Here is a 21,885-nt window from a genome sequence, read left to right as displayed (position 1 = left end):
CCCCTCTCACCCAGCTCACATGCGGGCGCCGTAGATGCGGACAGAGCCTCCCCAAAGGCCTCGCTGGCCCAGAAGGCGGAGGCAGAGGCAGCCCATGTGGAAGAGGAGAGAGACCAACCCTGCTCTCTCCGACTGGCAGATTCAGGCTGGAGGGCGAGTCCAGAAGTCGTCACCTTGCCAGATGCCAGGGAGAGCCGACTGTAGCTGAGCGGCTGCAGCTTGACCCAGTCTCCTTGCCTAAGCCCCCTCGGTAGTGTTAAAAGGCTGCAAGAGCGAGCCGGCTAAGGTAGAATCAGGTGCAGGGAACAGTGTCGTGGAGCCCCAAACCCCACGCCCCCGATCCTATTTGTGCTAAGAGCTGCCCCAGCTGGCTGATGAGGGTGGGCACAGCAGACCCTCCCCCAAAGAGCCCTCCTAGGAGAGGGGGGGGGCAACGTAAAAGAAACAAAACCAGCGCCCCAAGGAAGGCGTCGCTCACCAAGCTCCCATGCAACAGATTCCCAAATTCAGCAAGGATCTTTTTTTTTTTTTTAGTGTTTTTTCTTTTCTCTTTTTTTAGTAAGGATTGCCAACTGCTTGGGTCAAGTTGCAACACACGTAAGAAGAAAAAGAGTGAAATAAAAGCAAAGAAGCAGCCCCCCCCCCCCCGGACGCAGGGTGGTTAGCTTGAGACGCCCCAGAGGCTCCAGCTCCCATAAGCCCCAGCCAGCGGGGCCAGGAGGGAGGAGTCGTAGCTTAGCAACACCTTGCAGGCCACAGGCAGCCCAACTGGTGCAGGAGGGTCCGGTCTCCAAGCCCCTGGATCTAAAGGTTTGGTCCCCTTCCTGGATTTGGCCCCTTCACCTGACAAGCAAGCCCCTCTCTTGCCTGGCCTTTGAAACCCGCTTCCGAGGAGTCTACTTGGGTGCAGGACCAGGCAGAACCTTCCCATCTCCGTTCTGCCACGCTGGCCCAAGCGTTACCAGCCCTGCCAGAGTGATGGGAGAAAAGCCGTGCCTGTTGGTTTTTAGTTCGCTCCCTATCCCCCAGGGAAACAACGGCTGTGATTCAGTCTCGCCTGGGAAATAGGGAAGAGAGGGAGCCCAAGTGTTGTGGGGCTTATTGCTGAGATGAAAGCTCCACCCCGCCCAGGGCTAGCATCTATGAACAGGCTTCTAAGGGTTGATGGCTTTTTCTTTAAAAAAAAAGGGTGAATTGGGGAACTGCCAGTTATCCAACAGACCGCACTGCTTCACTGAGTGGTTAATAGAACCTATCCACCTTTCGCTCAGAGTGTTAGCAATCTGAATGTTAGATCCTCCACAGGCTCAGGCTCAAAAATCCTGCCCAGCTTAAACAAGGCGATTCAAGGTTGTCACAGAGCGGGGGGCCTCCCTTGGCCACCCCCCACTTCCTAATTTAACCGGAAACTAACCCCCGCCCCACAGCTCATCCTTCTGCTCCCCTTTCTCTGGCTCCTGCATCCCCCCCCCCAGACCCTCCTCCCACATTCGCAGACACGTTTCTCTTCCCTGAACGAGTGCCAATGGCCCATGTCTGGCCTATGGGCGACAACTAGCTGGCTTCCCAAATCGGCACGACTCCCGCCCAACCATCCCTGTTTGCTTACCTGCGGTCTTTTCCTTCTGTCTCCTTTTGCCTCTCCCCCCTCCTCTTACCTGTGGCCTCGCGTCTACAATATCTGAAAGCAACAGGGGCCAGAGAAGGAAGGACCCCACGTTGCCCTCCCTCCTGGCCCATTGCTCCTCTGCTGGGTCCGCCTACGTGGGGAGTGTTAACGGTGGGAAGTCCTTGGCGCCTGTGCGTTTGGAGTCAGGAAAGGGCAGGGGAAATGTGAAATTGAAGGAAGCACGAGGGGCGAGGGGAGAACCTGCTGAACCACACACAGCTGGCACGTGATTTGCCCCCCCCCCAAGAAGTCTTTAACAGTTAGCGAAGCAGTGTGAAAGCCTTTTGTGGCTGCAACTGGCTGGTGCGATAGTAGTGGGTGGGTGCCCTTCTGCTTGCGTCTCGCTCCTCTTTTGGCTTGGGACGAGGGATCTTGGCCAGGAGAGAGAGAAAGTTGCTTGGTCCAGGGCTGCTCTGGCCAGGAACGCTGCTGTGTGTCCTTTTCACACCCCAGGAGGTTGTTTCTCCCCAAAGGAGTTCCGACGTTGAAGTCGCAGGTCCAAGGGGACAGGAGGGGAGGTTTCGAAAACCCTTGCCCAAGATGGCCAGGAGGCAGAGCTTGCCAGAAAAGCCCTCCTTCCCAGACACAGCAGAGCATCCCAGTCCGGGCCTGTGCTCCCTCTCCCCGCTCCCAACCAACTGGGAAAAACGTTTCCACTTCCTGCGCTGGGAAAGAAAAACCAGACGACCTTGAAAGGAGCGGGGAAACTGTTTCAGTGCTGGTGAAGGTGAGTCCCAAGGTCAGGGGAGCAGCTGCCTCTTCCCCCAGTTGCAATGCCCCGGCCACCGCTGTCCAGCAGGGGTCAGTCCTGAGCTTGGGTGGGGATGGCAGGAGGGGCCCGTGGCGAAGAGAAGAGTTGTTAGCACCACTGGCTGGGCCAGAGAAAGAAAGAGAGAACAAGGGGAACGAGAAAAGAGGGGGCTCCTGGGGAACGCACCTGTTGGGGGGCGGAAAGAAAGAGAGAGGCACTATGAATGACAAGGAGGTGCAAGGCCGGGCCCCACAAGACGGCTTCCTCCTGCCCCACCCCCTCCCGGGCCTGCCTTACCTGTAGGCCCTGCGCTCTTTTCATACAAAGACCTTGGCAAGGGCATCGGCCCCAGCGCTGGCAATCAGGGCCTTGCTGGGATGGAAGGCCACGTCGTGGATGGCCTCTTCGTGCTTCTTGCGGTGAGCTGTGATCTCCTGCGTGCAGGTCTTGTTGTCGAGGTTCCACAGCCGGAGGGAGCAGTCGTGGCCTAGGAGAGGCGGAAGGGCCGGGGGGGGGTTAAGCAAGGAAGCCCACACGCCCAGGCAGGCACAAGGCTTAGTTAAGGGGTAATAATAATAATAATAATAATAATAATAATAATAATAATAATAAAATTTATTTATATCCCGCCCTCCCCAGCCAAAGCCGGGCTCATGGCGGCTAACAACAATAAAATAGTACAACATTCTAAAATCATTTCATTATAAAATTAATTCAAATCAAATTGATGGCAACCATTAGGCCAAAGTTCTGTGAAGATTGCCAAAGGAGGGAGTCAGGCTGTGCCCTGACCAAAGGCCTGGTGGAACAGCTCTGGGTACCGGCAGACCTCTAAGCTGTTGAAGGAGGGGACGGTGCGAAGCCACTTCGGCGAGGAAATAGGGTGTCGGACTAAAGGCCCGTCCATCCCACAAGCACTCATACTGGGCCAGTTGCCAAAGTCCCAGGGCCACAGGGACTGGGAGGTGACAGAGGAGTGGTGGTAGGAGCTGGCTGGGCAACCCCCAAGGGAAGAAGGCTCATGAGCCTGGGGAATGATGGTGGGGTGATCAGAGGGAGAAGGCTGGGAGGAGGAAGTGTTGGAAGCTGGAGAGGCGACCGGGCTTAGTGAGCTGGGAGAGTCTGTGGCAGAAAGCAGTCCAGAATCAGAGGCAGAGGAGGGAGGCCAAGAGGCAGAGAGGAGTTCAGGCTGGTCAAGAGTCACACTGGTCTCCCCCTCCTGATGTGGCAGGCTCCCCTCCCCTCCCCGACTCCCAGAAAGAGGTATGAAAAAGGAGGAGCAAAGACAGTCTGTGCATGCGGGCACAGCCTCTGGCTGCTGGAAAGATGCCCTGAGGAGGAGGAGAAATAGGCTGCGGGAAATCTCAGCAACTGCTTTCATGGAGTAAGACCCACAGGGCATGAACTGCTGTCCTCATGAGGCCTGAAAGTCTGTCCAAGCTGTGAAGGTCATGTTTTGCTGATAAAATGTTAACCCCAGCATTGAAAACGGCGTGATTTACTGACTGGCTGGCTCCGCGACATTTATAGCCCTGAATTTGCACCTTTAAGGGGTGAGATTGGAAGGCCAACTCACGCCCTTCACGAAAGGATGGATTAAAACCCAGCAGCTGCCAGTTCCTGATGCCAAGGTCAAGACTTTCTAGAATAAAGCGGAGTACATTCACGGGAGGAGCCTGACATTCTGCTCTGCCACCGGGGTGGGGGGGACCCACCTTGCAGACTGGGGTTCTACTGTGCACATAAAAGCTTTGCCTAAGTAAGGTTACGGGATTTATTCAATGTCAGAGAAAGCTCCCAGTAAGAAGACTGATCGCCGAAGAATTGATGCTTTTGAATTATGGTGCTGGAGGAGACTCTTGAGAGTCCAAAGGACTGCAAGAAGATCAAACCTATCCATTCTGAAGGAAATCAGCCCTGAGTGCTCACTGGAAGGACAGATCCTGAAGCTGAGGCTCCAATACTTTGGCCAGCTCATGAGAAGAGAAGACTCCCTGGAAAAGACCCTGATGTTGGGAAAGATGGAGGGCACAAGGAGAAGGGGACGACAGAGATGGTTGGACAGTGTTCTCGAAGCTACCAGCATGAGTTTGACCAAACAGCGGGAGGCAGTGGAAGACAGGAGTGCCTGGTGTGCTCTGGTCCATGGGGTCACAAAGAGTTGGACATGACTAAACAACAACACCACATATGGAGATGGAGGAGGCAGCACTTACTTCCTGATATAAGGAACACTCCGTTGGGATCTACAGCGAGACAGGTAACAGCGTCCAGGTGTGCCACCATGGAGTGCACAGCTTTCCCTGCACAGAGAGAAGAACATTTTCCCCGAGTTACAAAATGTAGATATGTACGCAACTCCCGTTCCTGGGTTATTTGGAAAATCGTGTTCAGAGGAAACCTGCCAACTTTAAACTGTGTTTGAGAAGCAAGTGCTCTTCCAGTAATTGCGAAGGAGGCAGAGGTTACAGGTTTCTGCCAACTCATGCATTCTGGCCCCCAAACAACAGCCCCACCTGTGCGATTGTCCAGGAAGCGGATCCCTCGGTCGTCATGGGCTGTGATAGTGATCGGCTGGGTTGGGTGGCTCACAACTTGGTTGATCTGACTGGATCCTGTTCAGAGAGGAAGAGAGGAGGGTTTAAGGACAGTCCTCGGACAAGCACACCTTTGCTTGGATAAGAGCAGAGATGTGGAAAAGGAGAAACTTCTCCAAGGAGGCAGCCTCAAACTTTTGCTGAATTTGCACTCGGGAGACCTTGAAAGAAAATGTGAGGGCCAGGTGCCGTATGTGACTTATTTCTGCCAAGTTTTTAAACAGACTAAACATTATACCAGCCCTTCCCACACCTGGGGCCTTCCAGAGGTTTTCGGAATACAATTCCCCATCAGCCTAAGCCAGCACAAAGCTGCATTGTATGAATGATTTATTTATTTTGGCTTGACATAAAAATGCGCCCGGAATTAACTGGACAGAGTTCTAAATTAAAAAATAAATAAAAGTACAATGTAACAGAGGCATTCCTCCTTCGATGACTCAGGAGGGGGTGCTGTTCCCAAGATTATGCACACAATTACACCTAAAAATCTTTTTTGCTGCGGCTCATTTGTAAACTTAGCCAACCCAAACTCATTCATTAGTTAATGCTACAATGCTACAATCACTTTATGTATTTCACTTGTCAGTAGAAATAAAATTCACAGCATTTCACTCCCAGCACCTTCTATTCTTGTGCCCAAAAGCCCCTTATAGCACAGTTCCAATTCCAAAAATTTTATCTTCTCTGAATTTTGTCGAGGGACTTTGGTTTTCCCCCCCCTCTCCTCTTCTAGATTCCTCAGAGATCCCCTTGGCTACCCCACCTCTGTCCTGTCCACAACTACACCCTAGCAAGAGCTTAGTCAGTAGAGCATGAGCCTCTTAATTTCAGGGTTGTGGGTTCGAACCCCATGTGAGATAAAGTGGAAATGAAGTGTAATGTTACCTTGAAACTGTGTACACAGTATTCCAATGATAACAACACACACACACACACACACACACAAAACTACACCCTAGCAAGAAGCAAACCCACTCTTGGGGAGTCTCTAAACAAGGGACCTGTAAACGCTGTTGCTGGTTTATCATCATAACCCCTGGTCCTAAGCAACCCAATCTAACGCACTAGGATGACACTCCTGCTTGGGGAAATGTCCCACTTTGTGCAAGAGAACAGAAATGCCACCAATATATGCAGGTATCTGGCTCATTTCAGACTAAACAGAACCTTTATTCTCTTCTCTTTTTTCCAATTTTTCTTCCAATTTTAATTGAAATTTTATTTACAACACAACACAAACACCCCACCCCCCAATACACAAATCCACCCTCGTTAAACGTGAACATAACATACAACAATACAAACAACCAAATAAAAGACTTCCTTTATCTGGCCACCTTATTTACTTCTTATAAACTGTTTCCTTTATGAATAATTATTAAGATTTGTCTAATTATAACCTAAGTATCCACAAAGTCTCCTGCAGACATTCATTCATCGAAACAAGTCCAGGGATGAATTTTATGTATGTGTTTTGTGAAGTATTCTCTGCATTTTATTCTCAATAATGGCAGGAACTCACAGATGGAGAACTTTTATTTTTCTACATCATTTTTATTTATAAAGGGAATCTTTGTATGAGCCAATGCTTTATTATCCCTTTGGAGCTGTGATGCCTTCTTGTTGGTTGTTGTTGGTTGTTGTTGTTGTAATTTTGTCCTTTCATGTTGTGATGCTTTATGGTTAACATTCTTTATTCTCTGTTTTTGTTATGCTTACACTTTTTTTTGCTAGCCCCACCCCACTCTCAGCCCCAACTCACCGCTGGCTGGCCTGGATTCCAGGGTCAGGACAGAGCAGTTGGCTTCCACATCATAGAGAACCGTGCATCCTGTCTGGAAGGCTGCCACGACGTGTGCAGGGTCGGTACCGGAGAAGGTGATGGAGGTAGGGATTCCGTTCTCTGCAGAAGATGGTAGAGACAAGCATCTGGGCACTGGGTTCTTGCTGTGGCCCAAGGGTGACCGCAGCGGAAGGAAGGATTTGGAGAGAACTGGAAGTTGCTCTGCCCAAGCCATACTGCACAGAGTTGATGAATCTCCACCTAACCTTGAGGATTTATACATCTCTAACCTTTGTTTTGACACTTCTCTGAGCCACTCCACCTTTATCCCTCTTAAGAAGCCCTCCCTCCCTTTTCGGAGAAGCCCTGAATTATCTGCTGAGGGTATGTGAGGTTTTCAATGCTCCAGATGTTATTAACTTCTAGCTGCTACAAGAGATTGAGCATAATAATAATAATAATAATAATAATAATAATAATAATAATAATAATTTATTATTTATACCCCACCCATCTGGCTGGGTTTCTCCAGCCACTCTGGGCGGCTTCCATCAGAATATTAAAATAAAGGTAAAGCAATCTCTGACCATTAGGTCCAGTCGTGGCCAACTCTGGGGTTGCGGTGCTCATCTCGCTTTATTGGCTGAGGGAGCCGGCGTACAGCTTCCGGGTCATGTGGCCAGCATGACTAAGCCGCTTCTGCTAGGTTGGCAGGAGCAGGGACCGAGCAACGGGAGCTCACCCCGTCGCGGGGATTCGAACCGCTGACCTTCTGATCGGCAAGCCCTAGGCTCTGTGGTTTAACCCACAGTGCCACCCGCACCCCTCCCTATTAAAAATTAAAACCTTCCCTAAACAGGGCTGCCTTCAGATGTCTTCTGAAAGTCTGGTAGTTGTTGTTCTCTTTGAAATCTGGTGGGAGGGCGTTCCACAGGGCGGGTGCCACTACCGAGAAGGCCCTCTGCCTGGTTCCCTGTAATTTGGCTTCTTGCAGCGAGGGAAGCGTCAGAAGGCCCTCGGCACTGGACCTCAGTGTCCGGGTAGAATGATGGAGGTGGAGACGCTCCTTCAGGTATACTGGATCGAGGCCGTTTAGGGCTTTAAAGGTCAGCACCAACACTCTGGGGTCTGAGCTTGAGAGGGAAAGGCAGAGCAAGTTCACACCACGAACGAATGAGAAGCCCTTCAGCAGGATCCAAGGGCCCAGTGTGGTCACAAAGAGGCTCACCACTGTCCGCAGTGTAGGTGCTGAGGCAGGAGTTGCTGCTGCTGCTGGGGTCCCATATCCTCACCGTGCCATCTGCAGAGCACGAAGCCAGGCGGTTCTTCGAGGGGCTGAAGGCCAGGCCCCAAACGGCGTCTGTGTGTCCGTCCAAGACGTTGCCGAGCACACTTGGGTCTGGGACAGGAACAAGAACAAAAGCAAAACCTAGCGCTGCCTGCCTCCCTTTCAAGCTTCGCACAGCAGTGACAGATGGCCTAGATCAGGGGTCTGCAACCCGCGGCTCCGGAGCCGCATGTGGCTCTTTTACACCTTTGCCGCGGCTCCGGGGCGGATACTAGCGAGGGGAGGAGGCGCATTGTGCGCCCCGACACTCCCCACTGTGGCGGGCGCTGTACTGGCTGTGACGTCGCATGGGGGCGGTGCGTGCGTTAGTCACGCACCGTCCCAACGTCACCTTCCCGCCTGCTGTCAGATCGGACATTAAGGTAAGAAACAATATATGCAGTGTTATATTTGTTTTAAATGTTGCAATGGTTTTGCGGCTCCCAGTTTTTTTTTTCTCTTCGGAAACGGGTCCAAGTGGCTCTTTTTGTCTTAAAGGTTGCAGACCCCTGGCCTAGATCATCACATATACTTCGGAGCCGAGGCCCAAACGAAGTTATTTATTTCATGCATATAATATTTCCCCCTTCGACACGTGTATTTCTAGGGGAGGCTAACAGAACTGCAAACAGAACCCGACACTTTAAAAACAGGAGCATCGTGCAGCAAACATCCAAGTAACATGAATAAAAGAGAGAGAGCCTGGGAACTTTAAAGGCCCGTGCCAGAGCAGGCGCCAGGTGAGCCTCCCTGCGCTGGGATGGAGCTCCACAACTGGGGAAGCTCTCTCTGGGTGCGTCACCACAATAGGCGCATTGGCTTTAGCCCTCTGGCCAAATGGAGGGCAAGGGATAGAGAAGAGCATGAGCTTTGCTTCCTGGTCCATGCACACGAGAAGGCCAGACTTTCTTTATTCATTCATTCATTCATTCATTCATTCATTCATTCATTGATACCCCGCCCTCCCCACCCAAGACCGGGCTCAGGGTGGCTAACAACCAATAATAAAAACAAGTTGATTAAAATACAATTTAAAAGATTAAGGTACAGAATTAAAACATTAGGGTGCAATCTCTTCATAGGAGGAGAAAGAAAAAAGAAAGGGGGGAGGGAATCAAATTTGCTCCAAGCCAAAGGCCAGGCGGAACAACTCTGTCTTACAGGCCCTGCGGAAAGAAATCAGATCCCGCAGGGCCCTGGTCTCATGAGGCAGAGCGTTCCACCAGGCCGGAGCCAGTGTTGAAAAGGCCCTGGCTCTGGTTGAGGCTAATCTAACTTCCTTAGGGCCCGGGACCACAAGGGTGTTATTATTTATGGACCTTAAGGTCCTCCGTGGGGCATACTGGGAGAGGTGGTCCTGTAGGTATGAGGGTCCTAGGCCGTGAAGGGCTTTAAAGGTCAAAACCAGCACCTTAAATCTGACCCTGTACTGCACCAGGAGCCAGTGCAGCTGGAAAAGCACTGGGTGCATATGCTTCCATGGCAGAGACCCTGTGAGGAGCCTCACTGCAGCATTCTGCACCCGCTGGAGTTTCTGGGAGCGCTTCAAGGGCAGCCCCGCGTAGAGCGAATTACAGTAGTCAAGCCTGGAGGTGACCATCGCATGGATCACTGTGGCCAGGTCAGGGCGGGAAAGGTAAGGCTCCGCCTTCCAACACACAAAACATGCAGGCAGTTCCCGTTGCAACCCGGCAGCAAATAAGTTTGTGGAGGCTCCAGCCTTGCGAAAACCAGCTGTTGACAATACTGCCACCCCACCCAACCTGGTCCCCAATTCTAAACTTGCAGGGTGCGGCGAGGCATCCCCAAATCCTGTCCATGTAATGTCACTGTCAATGTCATCCCTAGATCAAAGAATGCAAGCAAGGAGACAAGATGCGGCAGATTTGGGGCACCCCCTGCCTGTCCCTACCATAGCCATCGTAGGGGTCCATGCCGAGTTCCGGGATCCTCCAGCAACGGATCCTCGTGTCTGCGCCTCCACTGTAGCAATATTCGCTGTTGCAGCCCATGGCAACAGAAAGCACCGGGCCCCTAGCAGGGAACAGCAACAGGTGCATGAAAAGGAGCGGAAGGAACGAGGGTGGGGCTGTACCCACTAATGCTCCCCCGACACCCACTGGGGAAATCCAACAGGCAGTTCTGCTTTAGGGCAGCTGACAGGTTAGCTAGGGATCAATGGCTTCCCCTTGCGCCTGCTCGACTCCTATACACACCTGTGTGCCCTGAATGCATAGACTGGCTCCACGTCGAGCGCTGCGTTCCTGTAACAGCAAAGAGGGATGACAAAAGAGTCAGGTGGGTGGCCTACACATCTACATGTCGTCTTTGCTTTTCTCACTTGCAGGCTGAGCTTACGTGCAACTCTCAGTAGCATTCCTTTCAGATTACCAGCTTATGGAGGGCTGTGGTCCCGGTCGCCCCCCCCACACACACCTTAAGGCCACTGTAGTGATGAAAACAGGAGAGTGTCATGTTCACTACCCTAAGCTCTATGCGTGGGGTAGGGACCCTAGTGTAGTTATTTCAAAACCTCTGACTTTGGGGATTGGAGCGGAAGATACCTGCAATAATAATAATAATAATAATAATAATAATAATAATAATAAATTATTTATACCCCGCCCATCTGGCTGGGCCTCCCCAGCCACTCTGGGCGGCTTCCATAGAAACCAAAAATACAGTAAAATATCACACGTTAAAAACTTCCCTGAACAGGGCTGCCTTAAGATGTCTTCTGAATGTCAGGTAGTTGTTTATCGCTTTGACATCTGCTGGGAGGGCGTTCCACAGGGCGGGTGCCACTACCGAGAAGGCCCTCTGCCTGGTTCCCTGTAGCTTTGCTTCTCGCAATGAGGGAACCACCAGAAGGTCCTCGGCGCTGGACCTCAGCGTCCGGGCAGAATGATGGGGGTGGAGACGCTCCTTCAGGTATACTGGACCAAGACCGTTTAGGGCTTTAAAGGTCAGCACCAACACTTTGAATTGTGCTCGGAAACGTACTGGGAGCCAATGTAGGTCTTTCAAGACCGGTGTTATATGGTCTCGGCGGCCGCCCCCAGTCACCAGTCTAGCTGCCGCATTCCGGATTAGCTGTAGTTTCCAAGTGGCCCACGTAGAGTGCATTGCAGTAGTCCAAGCGGGAGATAACCAGAGCATGCAGCACTCTGGCGAGGCAGTCCGCAGGCAGGTAGGGTCTCAGCCTGCGTACCAGATGGAGCTGGTAAACAGCTGCCCTGGACACAGATTTGACCTGTGCCTCCATGGACAGCTGTGAGTCCACTGCAAGGTATGGTGCAGGAGGTCCTGACAGCTCCAATCAAAGGGCCTCGCACAGCAGAGCTGAGCAAGGTTCTCTTCCCAGGGAAGTGCTGCCAGTCACTAGGAAGTGAGATGGACCACTGCTCCGACTTGCTACAAGGCAGCGTCATATTTTGCAAAAACAGCAAATGCACACGGTCCGATAGACAAGGATGCGGAACCAAAGGGAATGGGGGAGGGAGAGCTCTGGGGGTTTCTTTTCAAAGATTTGGGGAAGCACTACTGACTTCCGACTTTCGGGGGTTGAACTGAAGCCAAGGGAAGGTTGGGGACTCCATCTCTCATTGTGTCGCAGCTCTTTTCATCACCTGTGATTGGTTATTTTTCTATGCTTTCCTCATACAGATTCACAGAATCTATCACTAGGGGTTATTTGCTTTCTTTTTGTTCTTGTTTTTATTATGCATTTTGTATTTTGACGTTGTGAACTGCCCTGAGGTCTATGGATAAAGGGCGGTATACAAATTTTTATTAATAATACAGTGGTATCTCAGGTTACATACACTTCAGGTTATATACGCTTCAGGTTACAGACTCCGCTAGCCCAGAAATACTGCTTCAGGTTAAGAACTTTGCTTCAGGATGAGAACAGAAATCGTGCTTTGGCAGCGCGGCGGCAGCGGGAGGCCCCATTAGCTAAAGTGGTGCTTCAGGTTAAAAACAGTTTCAGGTTAAGAACAGACCTCCGTAATGAATTAACCCGAGGTACCACTGTAATGATTCGGAGACAGTTGGAAGTTGCATCTCTCCCACAGGGACGCTACGTTTAAACCACTTTGTGGAACCATCTCTCCCCCATCCCCACAAGAACTCTGGGAACGGAGGGTTACAAGACTGTGCAACTCTCCACAGCCCTTCAGCATTCCTTGACTGGGAGCCATGGCAGGCGGAGACGAAAAACGGGCATCCACCTGGCACGCAGAAATGCCTAGAGCAGTTTCTTCCTCGTAACGCAAGCCCTACTGGGTCGGACCACAGAGCGACCTCCTCCAGCATGGCATTTCCCACAGTCACCAACCAGATGACTACAGGAAGCCTGCAAGGGCAAGGACCCTTCCCTTCCGCTGCTCCTCAGTAACTGGCAATTGGAGGCATAGTGAGCCACCTTGTCCTTCTCCAGGGAGGGAGCCATTTTTATGCTAGCTCCAGCTCTAAAGACATTGAATAAGTTGGAGTTCTTGTTATTAAATATACCAAGAAAAAAGCACACCAAGAACTCAGGCCAATATAAGTTTCAATAGTGGGAGTGGTCCCTACTTGCAAATCAATAGTCAATGGTTTCTGATCCATAATTGACTTCTGCTCAATGACTGAAACTAAGACATTCACGTCGAACCTGACTATGGACTAACATGAACTTACTGGTTTCTGATCCATAATTGGATATACATATCCTTATGAGTTAGAGTTTGTAATCTCTATTTGAGTTTGTAATCCTTGTCAGAATACATACTTTTGAATGGGTTAGTTTTTGTTACAATTGGCTATTGATTTGCGAGTGGGGACCGCTCCCACTACGGAAACTTATATTGGCCCGAGTTCTTGGTGTGCTTTTTTCCATCTCTAAAGACAGGAGGTCCTCACTTTTTGGCGGCCACCGTCTTCTGTAGGTTCCACAGCTTCAGCGTGCCGTCCTCCGAGGCGGTGACCAGCGCGGACTCGGAGTGATGGAAGACCAAGGCCCGGATGCCATCGTAGTGACTCCGTAGGGTGAACTTGGGGTTCCACGTCTTCTTAAAGGCATCTTTGCTGTCCGAGAGCTGAGGCAGGGGTGGAGGAGAGGAGGAGGAGAAAGAATAGAGGGGCTGCTTAGCCAGGTGCCCCTCCCCATCCCGAACCTCTCCCGCTGCTACAGAGCTGCTTCCTCACCACCTCCCACTCATGGAAGATTACCGTATTTTTTGCTCTATAAGACTCACTTTTTCCCTCCTAGAAAGTAAGGGGAAATGTGTGTGCGTCTTATGGAGCGAATGCAGGCTGCACTGCTATCCCAGAAGCCAGAACAGCAAGAGGGGTTGCTGCTTTCACTGCGCAGCGATCCCTCTTGCTGTTCTGGCTTCTGAGATTCAGAATATTTTTTTTCTTGTTTTCCTCCTCCAAAAACTAGGTGCGTCTTGTGGTCTGGTGCGTCTTATAGAGCGAAAAATACGGTATTTCCCAGCTCAGGCTGCCCCTGTGGCAGTAGCCAGAGGAGCAGAAGAGGGCTTGAGGAGGCAGCAGGGGGCAGAAATGGAAACTGCCAAGTCTCGGAACTCGCATCGCAACTCACATCGCAGCTTAGCTCATTGTCGTTGGTGACGGTCAGGTCCGCGAGGTCTCCCAGGCTGACCTCTCCTCCGCCAATGGTGTCCATTATAAAAACATCCGAGGAGAAGCCCAGGGAACCTGTTCCGGGGAGGAGAGAGGAGAGGAAAGCTTACGAGTGTGGCAACGCGCCAGCCACAGGACAAAGGAAACGGGGTGGGGTGTAGGTTGTTTTGGATGTGACCACACAAAAGGCAACAGGGAAGTGTGGCAAACAGCGCTCGTGGGGAAATTAAAATAAAATTGGCACAAGGCTTGAAGCAGACTGAATGGCATGACTTTATTACCCACAAGGCTAAAACTGAAAGTAGAGGACTTCCCCACACATTAGAAAACTTTCACTGGGTAACTTAAAATGTTCGTTCCTTTCCATACAAATAGCAGCCTGGGATAATAACTTGTTTGGTTGTTATTTTGCATGCATTGCCCGAGCACCAGCTTCTGGGTTAGAGGTGGGTTATTTCTTGACCTGCATGGTGTTGTGATAATGTTGGACGAATTTAATAAAATCAAAAAACAAAGCCAAAAGGAAAGGGGGCGGGCATAAGGGACAAACCAAGCCTTTGCACCTTCGTGAGATCTGGCTTGACTGGAGATGGCTGCCGGCATGGAAGGTTTCGGGGGAAGCCCATCCACATCTTGGAGGTCAGCTAGCATGCCCTGCAGCTTCACCCGGCGGCTTTCTGCAGAAGAGGAAGAGTTTGGATTTGATATCCCGCCTTTCACTCCCCTTAAGGAGTCTCAAAGCGGCTAACATTCTCCTTTCCCTTCCTCCCCCACAACAAACACTCTGTGAGGTGAGTGGGGCTGAGAGACTTCAGAGAAGTGTGACTGGCCCAAGGTCACCCAGCAGCTGCAGGTGGAGGAGCGGAGACGCGAACCCGGTTCCCCAGATTACGAGACTACCGCTCTTAACCACTACACCACACTGGCTCTCACCACACTGGAAGGGGGGGGAGTTGGAGAGGGGACGGTCAAGCCAGCCTCTGGCCACTGTAAACTGGCGATGACCCAGCTGCTGAACCTTGGTCAATCGCGGTAAAAGTGCCCAGGCCTTTCCCCCCCCCATCCCTACCCCAATAGCTGACTGAGACACAATCAGGAGGAATTAATCAGGAAACCCCCATGTAGCCAAGGGGACATTTGAGATGCGGGGGAAACTTAGATGCAGCTCTGTAACTACCAAGTTCATTGCCATCTCCAGCTCGCCGCATGTCCCCGGACCCCTCGCCGTTCTCCCCTGAGCCGAGGAAGTCGAACTCGCTCAGTGCATCCTCGGAGTCCTCGTCGTCGTCTTCATCCTCCACTTCTGGCATCAGGGGCTTGTTGGTGAGCTGCCGAGAGGGACGGGGCAAATCAGAGCTTGGATGTGCATTGTGGCCACATCTGCATGGGCAAGCACCAACCAGACAAGAGAACCTCCCCGCCTGAAACTAAGGAGCATGACCGGGGCAGTTTATGGCCTACTGCAGGTGGGTTTTGTAGGTATCCATGTCCCTTTGTGTCCTCAGTACAGTAGCTGGGTGGAATGCACAGCATGAAAAGGCCCAAACCCCAGGCCCACCGTTCCTAACGAAGAGATTCCTGAGACCACTGTGGACTTACAAGTCCTTTGTGAGCATGTCACTGGGCAAAGACTGGCAGGAGAAGATTTATGCTTTGTTTTTTCAACTTGAATACAACAAAAGAGTACCGTATTTTTCGCTCTATAGGACGCACTTTTTCCCCTCCAAAAATTAAGGGGAAATGTGTGTGCGTCCTATGGAGCGAATGCAGGCTCCTTGGCTTCAGCAAAAGCAACGCGAAGCCTCCAAAGCGCAGAGGGAGCGCTCCCTCCGCGCTCTGGAGGCTATGCATTGCTTTCGCTGAAGCCTGGAGAGCACCAACCCCACTTGCTCTCCAGGCTTCAGGGATAGCCGCCTGAAGCCTTTGGAGCGCAGCGGGACCTCGCGCTGCGCTCCAAAGGCTTCGGGTTCCTTTTGCTGAAGCCGGAAGAGCAAGACTCCTGGCTTCAGCAGAGAGGAAGAGCTGCGCAGCACCCCTTCAGCGAAGCGGGAGGAGAAATGGAAGGGGCTCCGTTTCTCCTGCCGCTTCGCTGAAGGGGCGCTGAGCAGAGAGGGGGAGAATTATTTTTTCTTGTTCTCCCCCTCTAAAACAAGGTGCGTGGTCAGGTACGTCCTATAGAGCGAAAAATATGGTATTTAAAGTGTGGCAAAATGCCAACGCAACCACCTCAACTGTGAATGGGAGCCACAAGCCTAAAGGGGGAAAACCAATGGATTTCGCTTATCTGGCAGAGCCGGGGATAGAAGCTACAGTCCAAACGCCTGTTTTGCCTTGCTCCTGCTTCTCACAAAGGGAGAGGAGATGACGGACCATCCCTGGAGGAGTATGCTGATTTGGAATAGCTGGCCTGATACTAGACTTCTGGGTGGGGGTTAGGTTATAAGGGGGGTATTAGTGAGTGGGAGTATTCTCTGTTTATTATTAGAGCATAGTTAATGCTTGTTTGTTTCCATGAATGCTATATTAAACAATAGATTGCGGCATTGTAGGACACCCCTTTTTTATACTCTGTGGGTGTGTGGGTGCATATGTACACACACACTTGCTGAAAGTCACTTGGAGAACTAAGCTAAGAAGCTTAATAAATAAATAAAATATTTGCAGCTGCAGATAGCTCAGTTGGTTAGAGCATGGTGCTGATAACACTAAGGTTGCAGGTCCGATCCCCGTATGGGACAGGTGCATATTCCTGCATTGCAGGGGGTTAGACAAGATGGGCCCCTCTAAACTCTGTAATTCTATGATTCTGACTCCCTGCCCTCTGGTTCCATATTGCTAAAAAAAACCAATTCCCTTCAAGAAACCTAAGCTCAGCCCCCTTGCCTCCATGGTGCTAAACTAAGTCCTCCACCTCTTTGCTAGGTTCATGGCGGGGAGGATACCTTTACTCGCTGCTTCTTGTGTTGCCGCTGCGTCTCCAGGGGCAGGCTTTCCAAGTCCTTCTCCTCATCACTGTCGTCTTCTTCCTCGCAGCCCTGCAAGAAGGGGATCTTCTCCATCACGGAGCCGCCGGTCCGGTCCTTTGCCTCCTTCCCAGCATTCCTGCAAGTAAGAAGGGTAAGGTAGAACAACAGACACTGGGGTCTAGGGTTGCCTCACGTGAAAACAGAAAAGCATGCTCATTATCAGGAGAAAAGAAGCAGAAAACTGTTGTATGGGGAATATGAACTCAGCTCCAAAACAGGCTGGAAATATATTCACTGAGGGATCCCACACTCCCTCCTCTAATCTGATTTGTGTAGATCCATTCCTGGATCAACTGACAGCCATCAGCACAGTCACTTGTGACTTTATGGACCTCCACAGTGCAAGACTATGCACAACCTTCCCTGACCAGGATTTTTATTTTATTTATTTCCCACCTGTGCAAGAGGCCACAGGGAGGTTTACGGCATATTGAACAACATAACTACCAAACAACAACAACAACATGACACAAATACAACTCAGAATTGAAACAGCTGCATCAAACTGTTAGTAAATGCAGTCTGACAAATTTCCCTCATCCAAAAGCCTGGCAAAAAGGGTGAATCTACACGTGCTTCCTTAAAAGAATACAGATGTGGGGCCACCACTGAAAAGTCCCTTCCACAGGCACCAGCACTACACCCTTTGTCCTGTACAGGGGCCTCTGCCAGCCCAGTCTCATCCCCTGGCCTTAAGGCACCTGCTCTTCGAAAGGTCTCCTCTGTACATCCCATGGGTGTTTCATTCCCTACTGCTAGCCACAGACCATGGAAGCAGGAAAATATTAGAGTAATGCAGAGCCTGAACATCTGGTGAAAAAAATGCAAACTGTGAAAAAAGAACACTGGCCATGACCCTCAATGAATGTAGATACGGGTGCGACCCCCTCCTTGCAGCTCTATGGTGAAAGTCCTATGTACCCTGTGCTGGCAATCAGAGCTGCGATATAATACAGAAGACACTAGTAAGGCCTGCAGCAGGACTGTACCTGCCCTTCCAGAGCTTGGACCACAGTTCGTTTGACATTTGCCAAAGAGAAGAGAAAAAATGTGCACCAGATGGAACAATCACACCCAGTGCAGCAGGGGTGGCTCATTTGAAGGCTAAATCCACCCCGCATCACAGAGGTTTTTTGTGTGTGTGTCCCCCATGTGCTGCTTCTTTTGAAAAATAAAAAACATTGACTTTTTTTTTTTTACTGCTCTTATATTTCCTCTGCTGTAATGTCAAAAGGTTTTTTGTGGTCCTGAAAAATGTGCCGTTTAAAAAAATTAATCGCTGACCACAGATCCTCTGTGTGCCAGAAGGTTTTTTGTGAAAGCCCTCCCTCACTAAAAACTGTATTATAAAGGGGGGAAAGTTACAATTGGCCATGCATACTCTAGGCGTGTGGCTCCCAGAGGGTTGACAGCGGGTCAAGGTGGCCCTCTGCTGTGCAGGGGGTGCGGCAAGGAACGTGGAGAATCTTCTCTTCCTCGCTGCCCCATGGCCAAAGTGACTTATAACGTACCTTTTGATCTGCTCCTCTATCTGCTTGACGAGAAGGGACTCGCCCCCATTCAGCCCAGCAGGTCCCGGCGCAGGCCCAGTCCCCAGGCCGCTGGGCTCAGCAGCACCGTTCAGTTCCATGGAGCAGCGGCCGAGCAGAGAGCGGACTCGCTTGGATCGCATGTCTAGGATGGTGTCCGTGTAGCCCACTTCCTCCAGGTACCTGGGGAGGCCGATCAAAAGGGGCCTTCAGTATAGGGCTGAGCAACTTGGCAGGCCCCGGGACGAGCCTGCCTTAGAGGGAGGCTGCCAACAGAGCAGGGCCTCTTCGCTCACCCCCAGGAGCTCAGCCCTACTCCCTACTCACTGGCGGAGGAGTTGGCGCCCTTCCTTCCACATGAACTGGTTGCTCTCCAATGAGATCGGTTCCGCTGGCCCATTGGAGACTAGGGGCAAAAGGAGAAAAGCTTTCCGTCAGCAGCTGACAAGGAAACTACAGTCATACCTCACGTTACGTTTGCTTCATTTTACGTTCTTTCAGGTTACGTCCCGCGGTGACCCGGAAGTTCCGGAAAAGGTTACTTCCGGGTTTCGCTGCTCGCGCATGCGCACAAGCGCAAAATGACACCATGCGCATGAGCAGCAAATTGCAACCCGCGCGTGCACAGACGTGCCGCTGCGGGTTGCGCTCTTTTCACGTTGCGAACGGGCCTCTGTAGTATGTTCTCAGCCTTGCAAATGGCAAGGCCAGAATTTGCTATTTAAAACCCCCGAAAAACTCAAACCATATGGACGGCCTAGAGCGGGACTAGGAAAGTCTACCAGCGGTCAAGGAGAGCAAATTTCCTCCCCTCTTCCAGGTTCTCTGATCTTTTGCCCCATTCAGGCAGGGTCTCAGGGAGGTTTTTCTCTCCCAGACCTGCTATGCCTTTTAAACAATAACTATTTTCCTCCTCCCAATCCCTTTGCCATTTTGTGCAGTGAAAGCCTGAAGGCAGGGATTGTCTTGTATTCTTAACTGATCTGAAGGCCACTGTAGGACTATCTTTGGCTAGAGAGAGGGTTAGAAAATGCTTTAATTACATTATTTATTGATAGCTTTACCCGTGCACACGAAGCACAGAGTCTGAGAGGACAGCCAGGGAGTGAACTTCAGTATGCAAAGTATGAATCTACCCTCAGTATGAATCTACCCTCCTGCCCTTTTCCTCCTTCCCCTCAACGCAAAAGGGAGTCAATTGCTAACGAAGCACCGGCCTCAACATTTATTTAAATACTTATGGGCTGCCCTTCCATTTGTTTTGGCACCTGTGGCAACTTCCAGACAGCAAACAAACAATGGAAGTAATCTAAGCTCCAAAAGTTGGAAGAGTAAGATTTCACTGGACATAGCCTGGAATGCCTGGAAGGTGAGAGAGTCTGTGTAAGATACTACTTAAGTAGGAATGCCCTGCTCTCATTCACCAGCCGCCTGAACTTAAAAGAGCAGTGGACACATCGGAAGACAACTGCAGGAGCAGGTTCCTGGACGTCTCTCGTTGTGAGAGGATGTCATTGCCATTCCAGGGGAACAACAGTGGAAGCACCTGTTTAGGCCCTGGCAGGTGGCTCAGCGAAGGATAAAGGAACATCACAGGTGCAAGTGAGCAGATGCCCAGACATCCGAGGGTGAGGCGGGGAGCACAATACCTGGTTCTGACATATCTGGTTTCTTTTCCCCCTGGTTCAGCTCAGTGCCAAATTTCAGCTTGTGGTACTTTGACCTGGAAGAAGCAGAAGAAACCTTAGGAGCAAAACACCGGGAGCAAATGAGCACGTGTCATTTTCCTTATAGTGGGTGATGGGTGCAGAATGCAACAGTGAGGCGACTGTCACACAAGGATACCAGGAGCGGAAAGAAGAATCCAGACTGTCTCTCCCCACTGCACCATGAGGGAAACTCCACCCTCTCCCAAAATGAGAGCCCAGCAGCGGCAGCAACCCAGAGGTGCCCACTCTGCCACCACAAGGGGGGCACACTGGTGTGTGGCATGGCTCACCTCTCCTGCTTCAAAGCGTATTCCAGCATCTTTATCCTCCGTACAAGATCTGTCTTGAGGTTCTCTTGGCCCTTCCTTTCCCCCTGAAGAAAGGCCACTTGCGCCTGGAGGGTTAAGAACCGGAAGTCAGAGGCACTGAATTCTGACAGGACACAACAACCCCGTTCCTGCCCAACCCAGGATTATGAGGGCATTATAGGCTAAAACCCAGGGGCAGGCAACCTAAGGCCCGTGGGCCGGATGCGGCCCAATTGCCTTCTCAATCCAGCCCACGGATGGTCCGGGAATCAGCGTGTTTTTACATGAGTAGAATGTGTCATTTTATTAAAATGCATCTCTGGGTTATTTGTGGGGCATAGGAATTTGTTCATTCCCCCCCCCCCCAAAATATAGTCCGGCCCACCACATGGTCTGAGGGACGGTGGACCGGCCCATGGCTGAAAAAGGTTGCTGACCCCTGCTAAAACCCATATCAAAAAATATTAACAGAAGTACACACACACACACGACTTGATGTATGTAAATAAGTCTTCCCCTGATGCTGAGTTCCCTCGTCTCATTGGTTGAACTGCTCTGAGGTCACAGGGTTAATAAATGTCATTGCAACAGCTTGAAGGGAACAGGAAAAGGCATCTGGTTACAAAGGGCCCATGAACAGGAGGGGCTGCATGCTGCAGGGAGGTTTGAGAAACAAAACAGATAAGAAGGCAAAAGAAAGGGGAGGAAAACCCTCTAGGGACAAGGGCTGTGCGTTGATAGTGTGAAGAGGGGCAGGATTTTATATGACAGCTCCCTTATTAAACCAAATCCCGATCCTCCCTTCATCCCCAACAGTGACCAAGTGGAAAAGACTGGGAACTACGTGACTCTGTCCTATTCCATGTTTTCTCTCAGCAGGCCATGAATTCAAAATAATATGCGGAAGTCCTGCCCTTGCTGCCCTGTTTAACTGCTATAACAACTTTACAATGTTGACGCGATAAGCTGCATGTGGCTGCAAAAGCGACATGGTTTGTAAACTGCAGGAGACACACTCCCGGTACGATAAGCAGGTTCGATATTCTGTCTTAGCTGAACAGCAGCGGCATCTGTCATGAGAGGGTAGGAAAATTGTAACGGGTTGCAAATTGGGGCATTTCAATGATACGAAGCCATGTCAAAGGCTCACTGACTTGCCTCCATCAGTACATGGATTGACAGCACCGCAGGAAGATCCAGCCACAACCTCACAGGTTTAACAAGTTCATGTTTACAGAGCGCTTTTGAAAAAGCTGGACTGCACTAAGTATGTAATTAAACATCCAGCTGAAATTCCCAGGAGTTTGCTTCTGTACTATATTGCTTGGACTGGGCAACTAGTTTCCACTACAGTAATAAGAACACCTCAAATGGGAGACAAAAAATATGCTCTTTTCCAGAATTGAAGATGGCTTGAAAGGGAGATTCTCTTTAGTATTTCCATTTCTCTGCTGTTTTCCTAACACTAGGACTTCAAGTGGGTTTGGTCGCTGCCCACAGTACACACAACTCGTCCCACTTTCCCCGCAGGTAAACAGATTTTGCAAGTTTT

The 21,885-nt window shown here is 50.7% G+C and overlaps 1 protein-coding gene across 1 annotated transcript in view; it reads right to left on the bottom strand.

Moving 5' to 3' along the window:
* Positions 1-1,527: 1,527 nt before the first annotated feature.
* The window catches only part of STRN4 (striatin 4), a 25,486-nt gene continuing 5,128 nt past the window's right edge, over positions 1,528-21,885 (bottom strand). Inside the window, exons 2-18 of the mRNA XM_028742147.2 lie at positions 20,316-20,419; positions 19,966-20,039; positions 18,644-18,722; positions 18,299-18,499; positions 16,704-16,863; positions 14,939-15,089; positions 14,325-14,438; positions 13,721-13,836; positions 13,036-13,211; positions 10,347-10,394; positions 10,043-10,164; positions 8,032-8,202; positions 6,783-6,923; positions 4,937-5,035; positions 4,637-4,723; positions 2,718-2,907; positions 1,528-2,606 (exon numbers count right to left, since the gene is read on the bottom strand). Coding sequence (XP_028597980.2) covers positions 2,738-2,907; positions 4,637-4,723; positions 4,937-5,035; positions 6,783-6,923; positions 8,032-8,202; positions 10,043-10,164; positions 10,347-10,394; positions 13,036-13,211; positions 13,721-13,836; positions 14,325-14,438; positions 14,939-15,089; positions 16,704-16,863; positions 18,299-18,499; positions 18,644-18,722; positions 19,966-20,039; positions 20,316-20,419 — 2,013 coding nt within the window. The 3' untranslated portion in view covers positions 1,528-2,606; positions 2,718-2,737. The remainder of the gene's footprint in view (positions 2,607-2,717; positions 2,908-4,636; positions 4,724-4,936; positions 5,036-6,782; positions 6,924-8,031; positions 8,203-10,042; positions 10,165-10,346; positions 10,395-13,035; positions 13,212-13,720; positions 13,837-14,324; positions 14,439-14,938; positions 15,090-16,703; positions 16,864-18,298; positions 18,500-18,643; positions 18,723-19,965; positions 20,040-20,315; positions 20,420-21,885) is intronic.

Source organism: Podarcis muralis, chromosome 7, assembly GCF_964188315.1.
Source record: "Podarcis muralis chromosome 7, rPodMur119.hap1.1, whole genome shotgun sequence".
Classification (NCBI taxonomy): domain Eukaryota; kingdom Metazoa; phylum Chordata; class Lepidosauria; order Squamata; family Lacertidae; genus Podarcis; species Podarcis muralis.
This window is presented reverse-complemented; position numbering and strand designations above follow the sequence as displayed.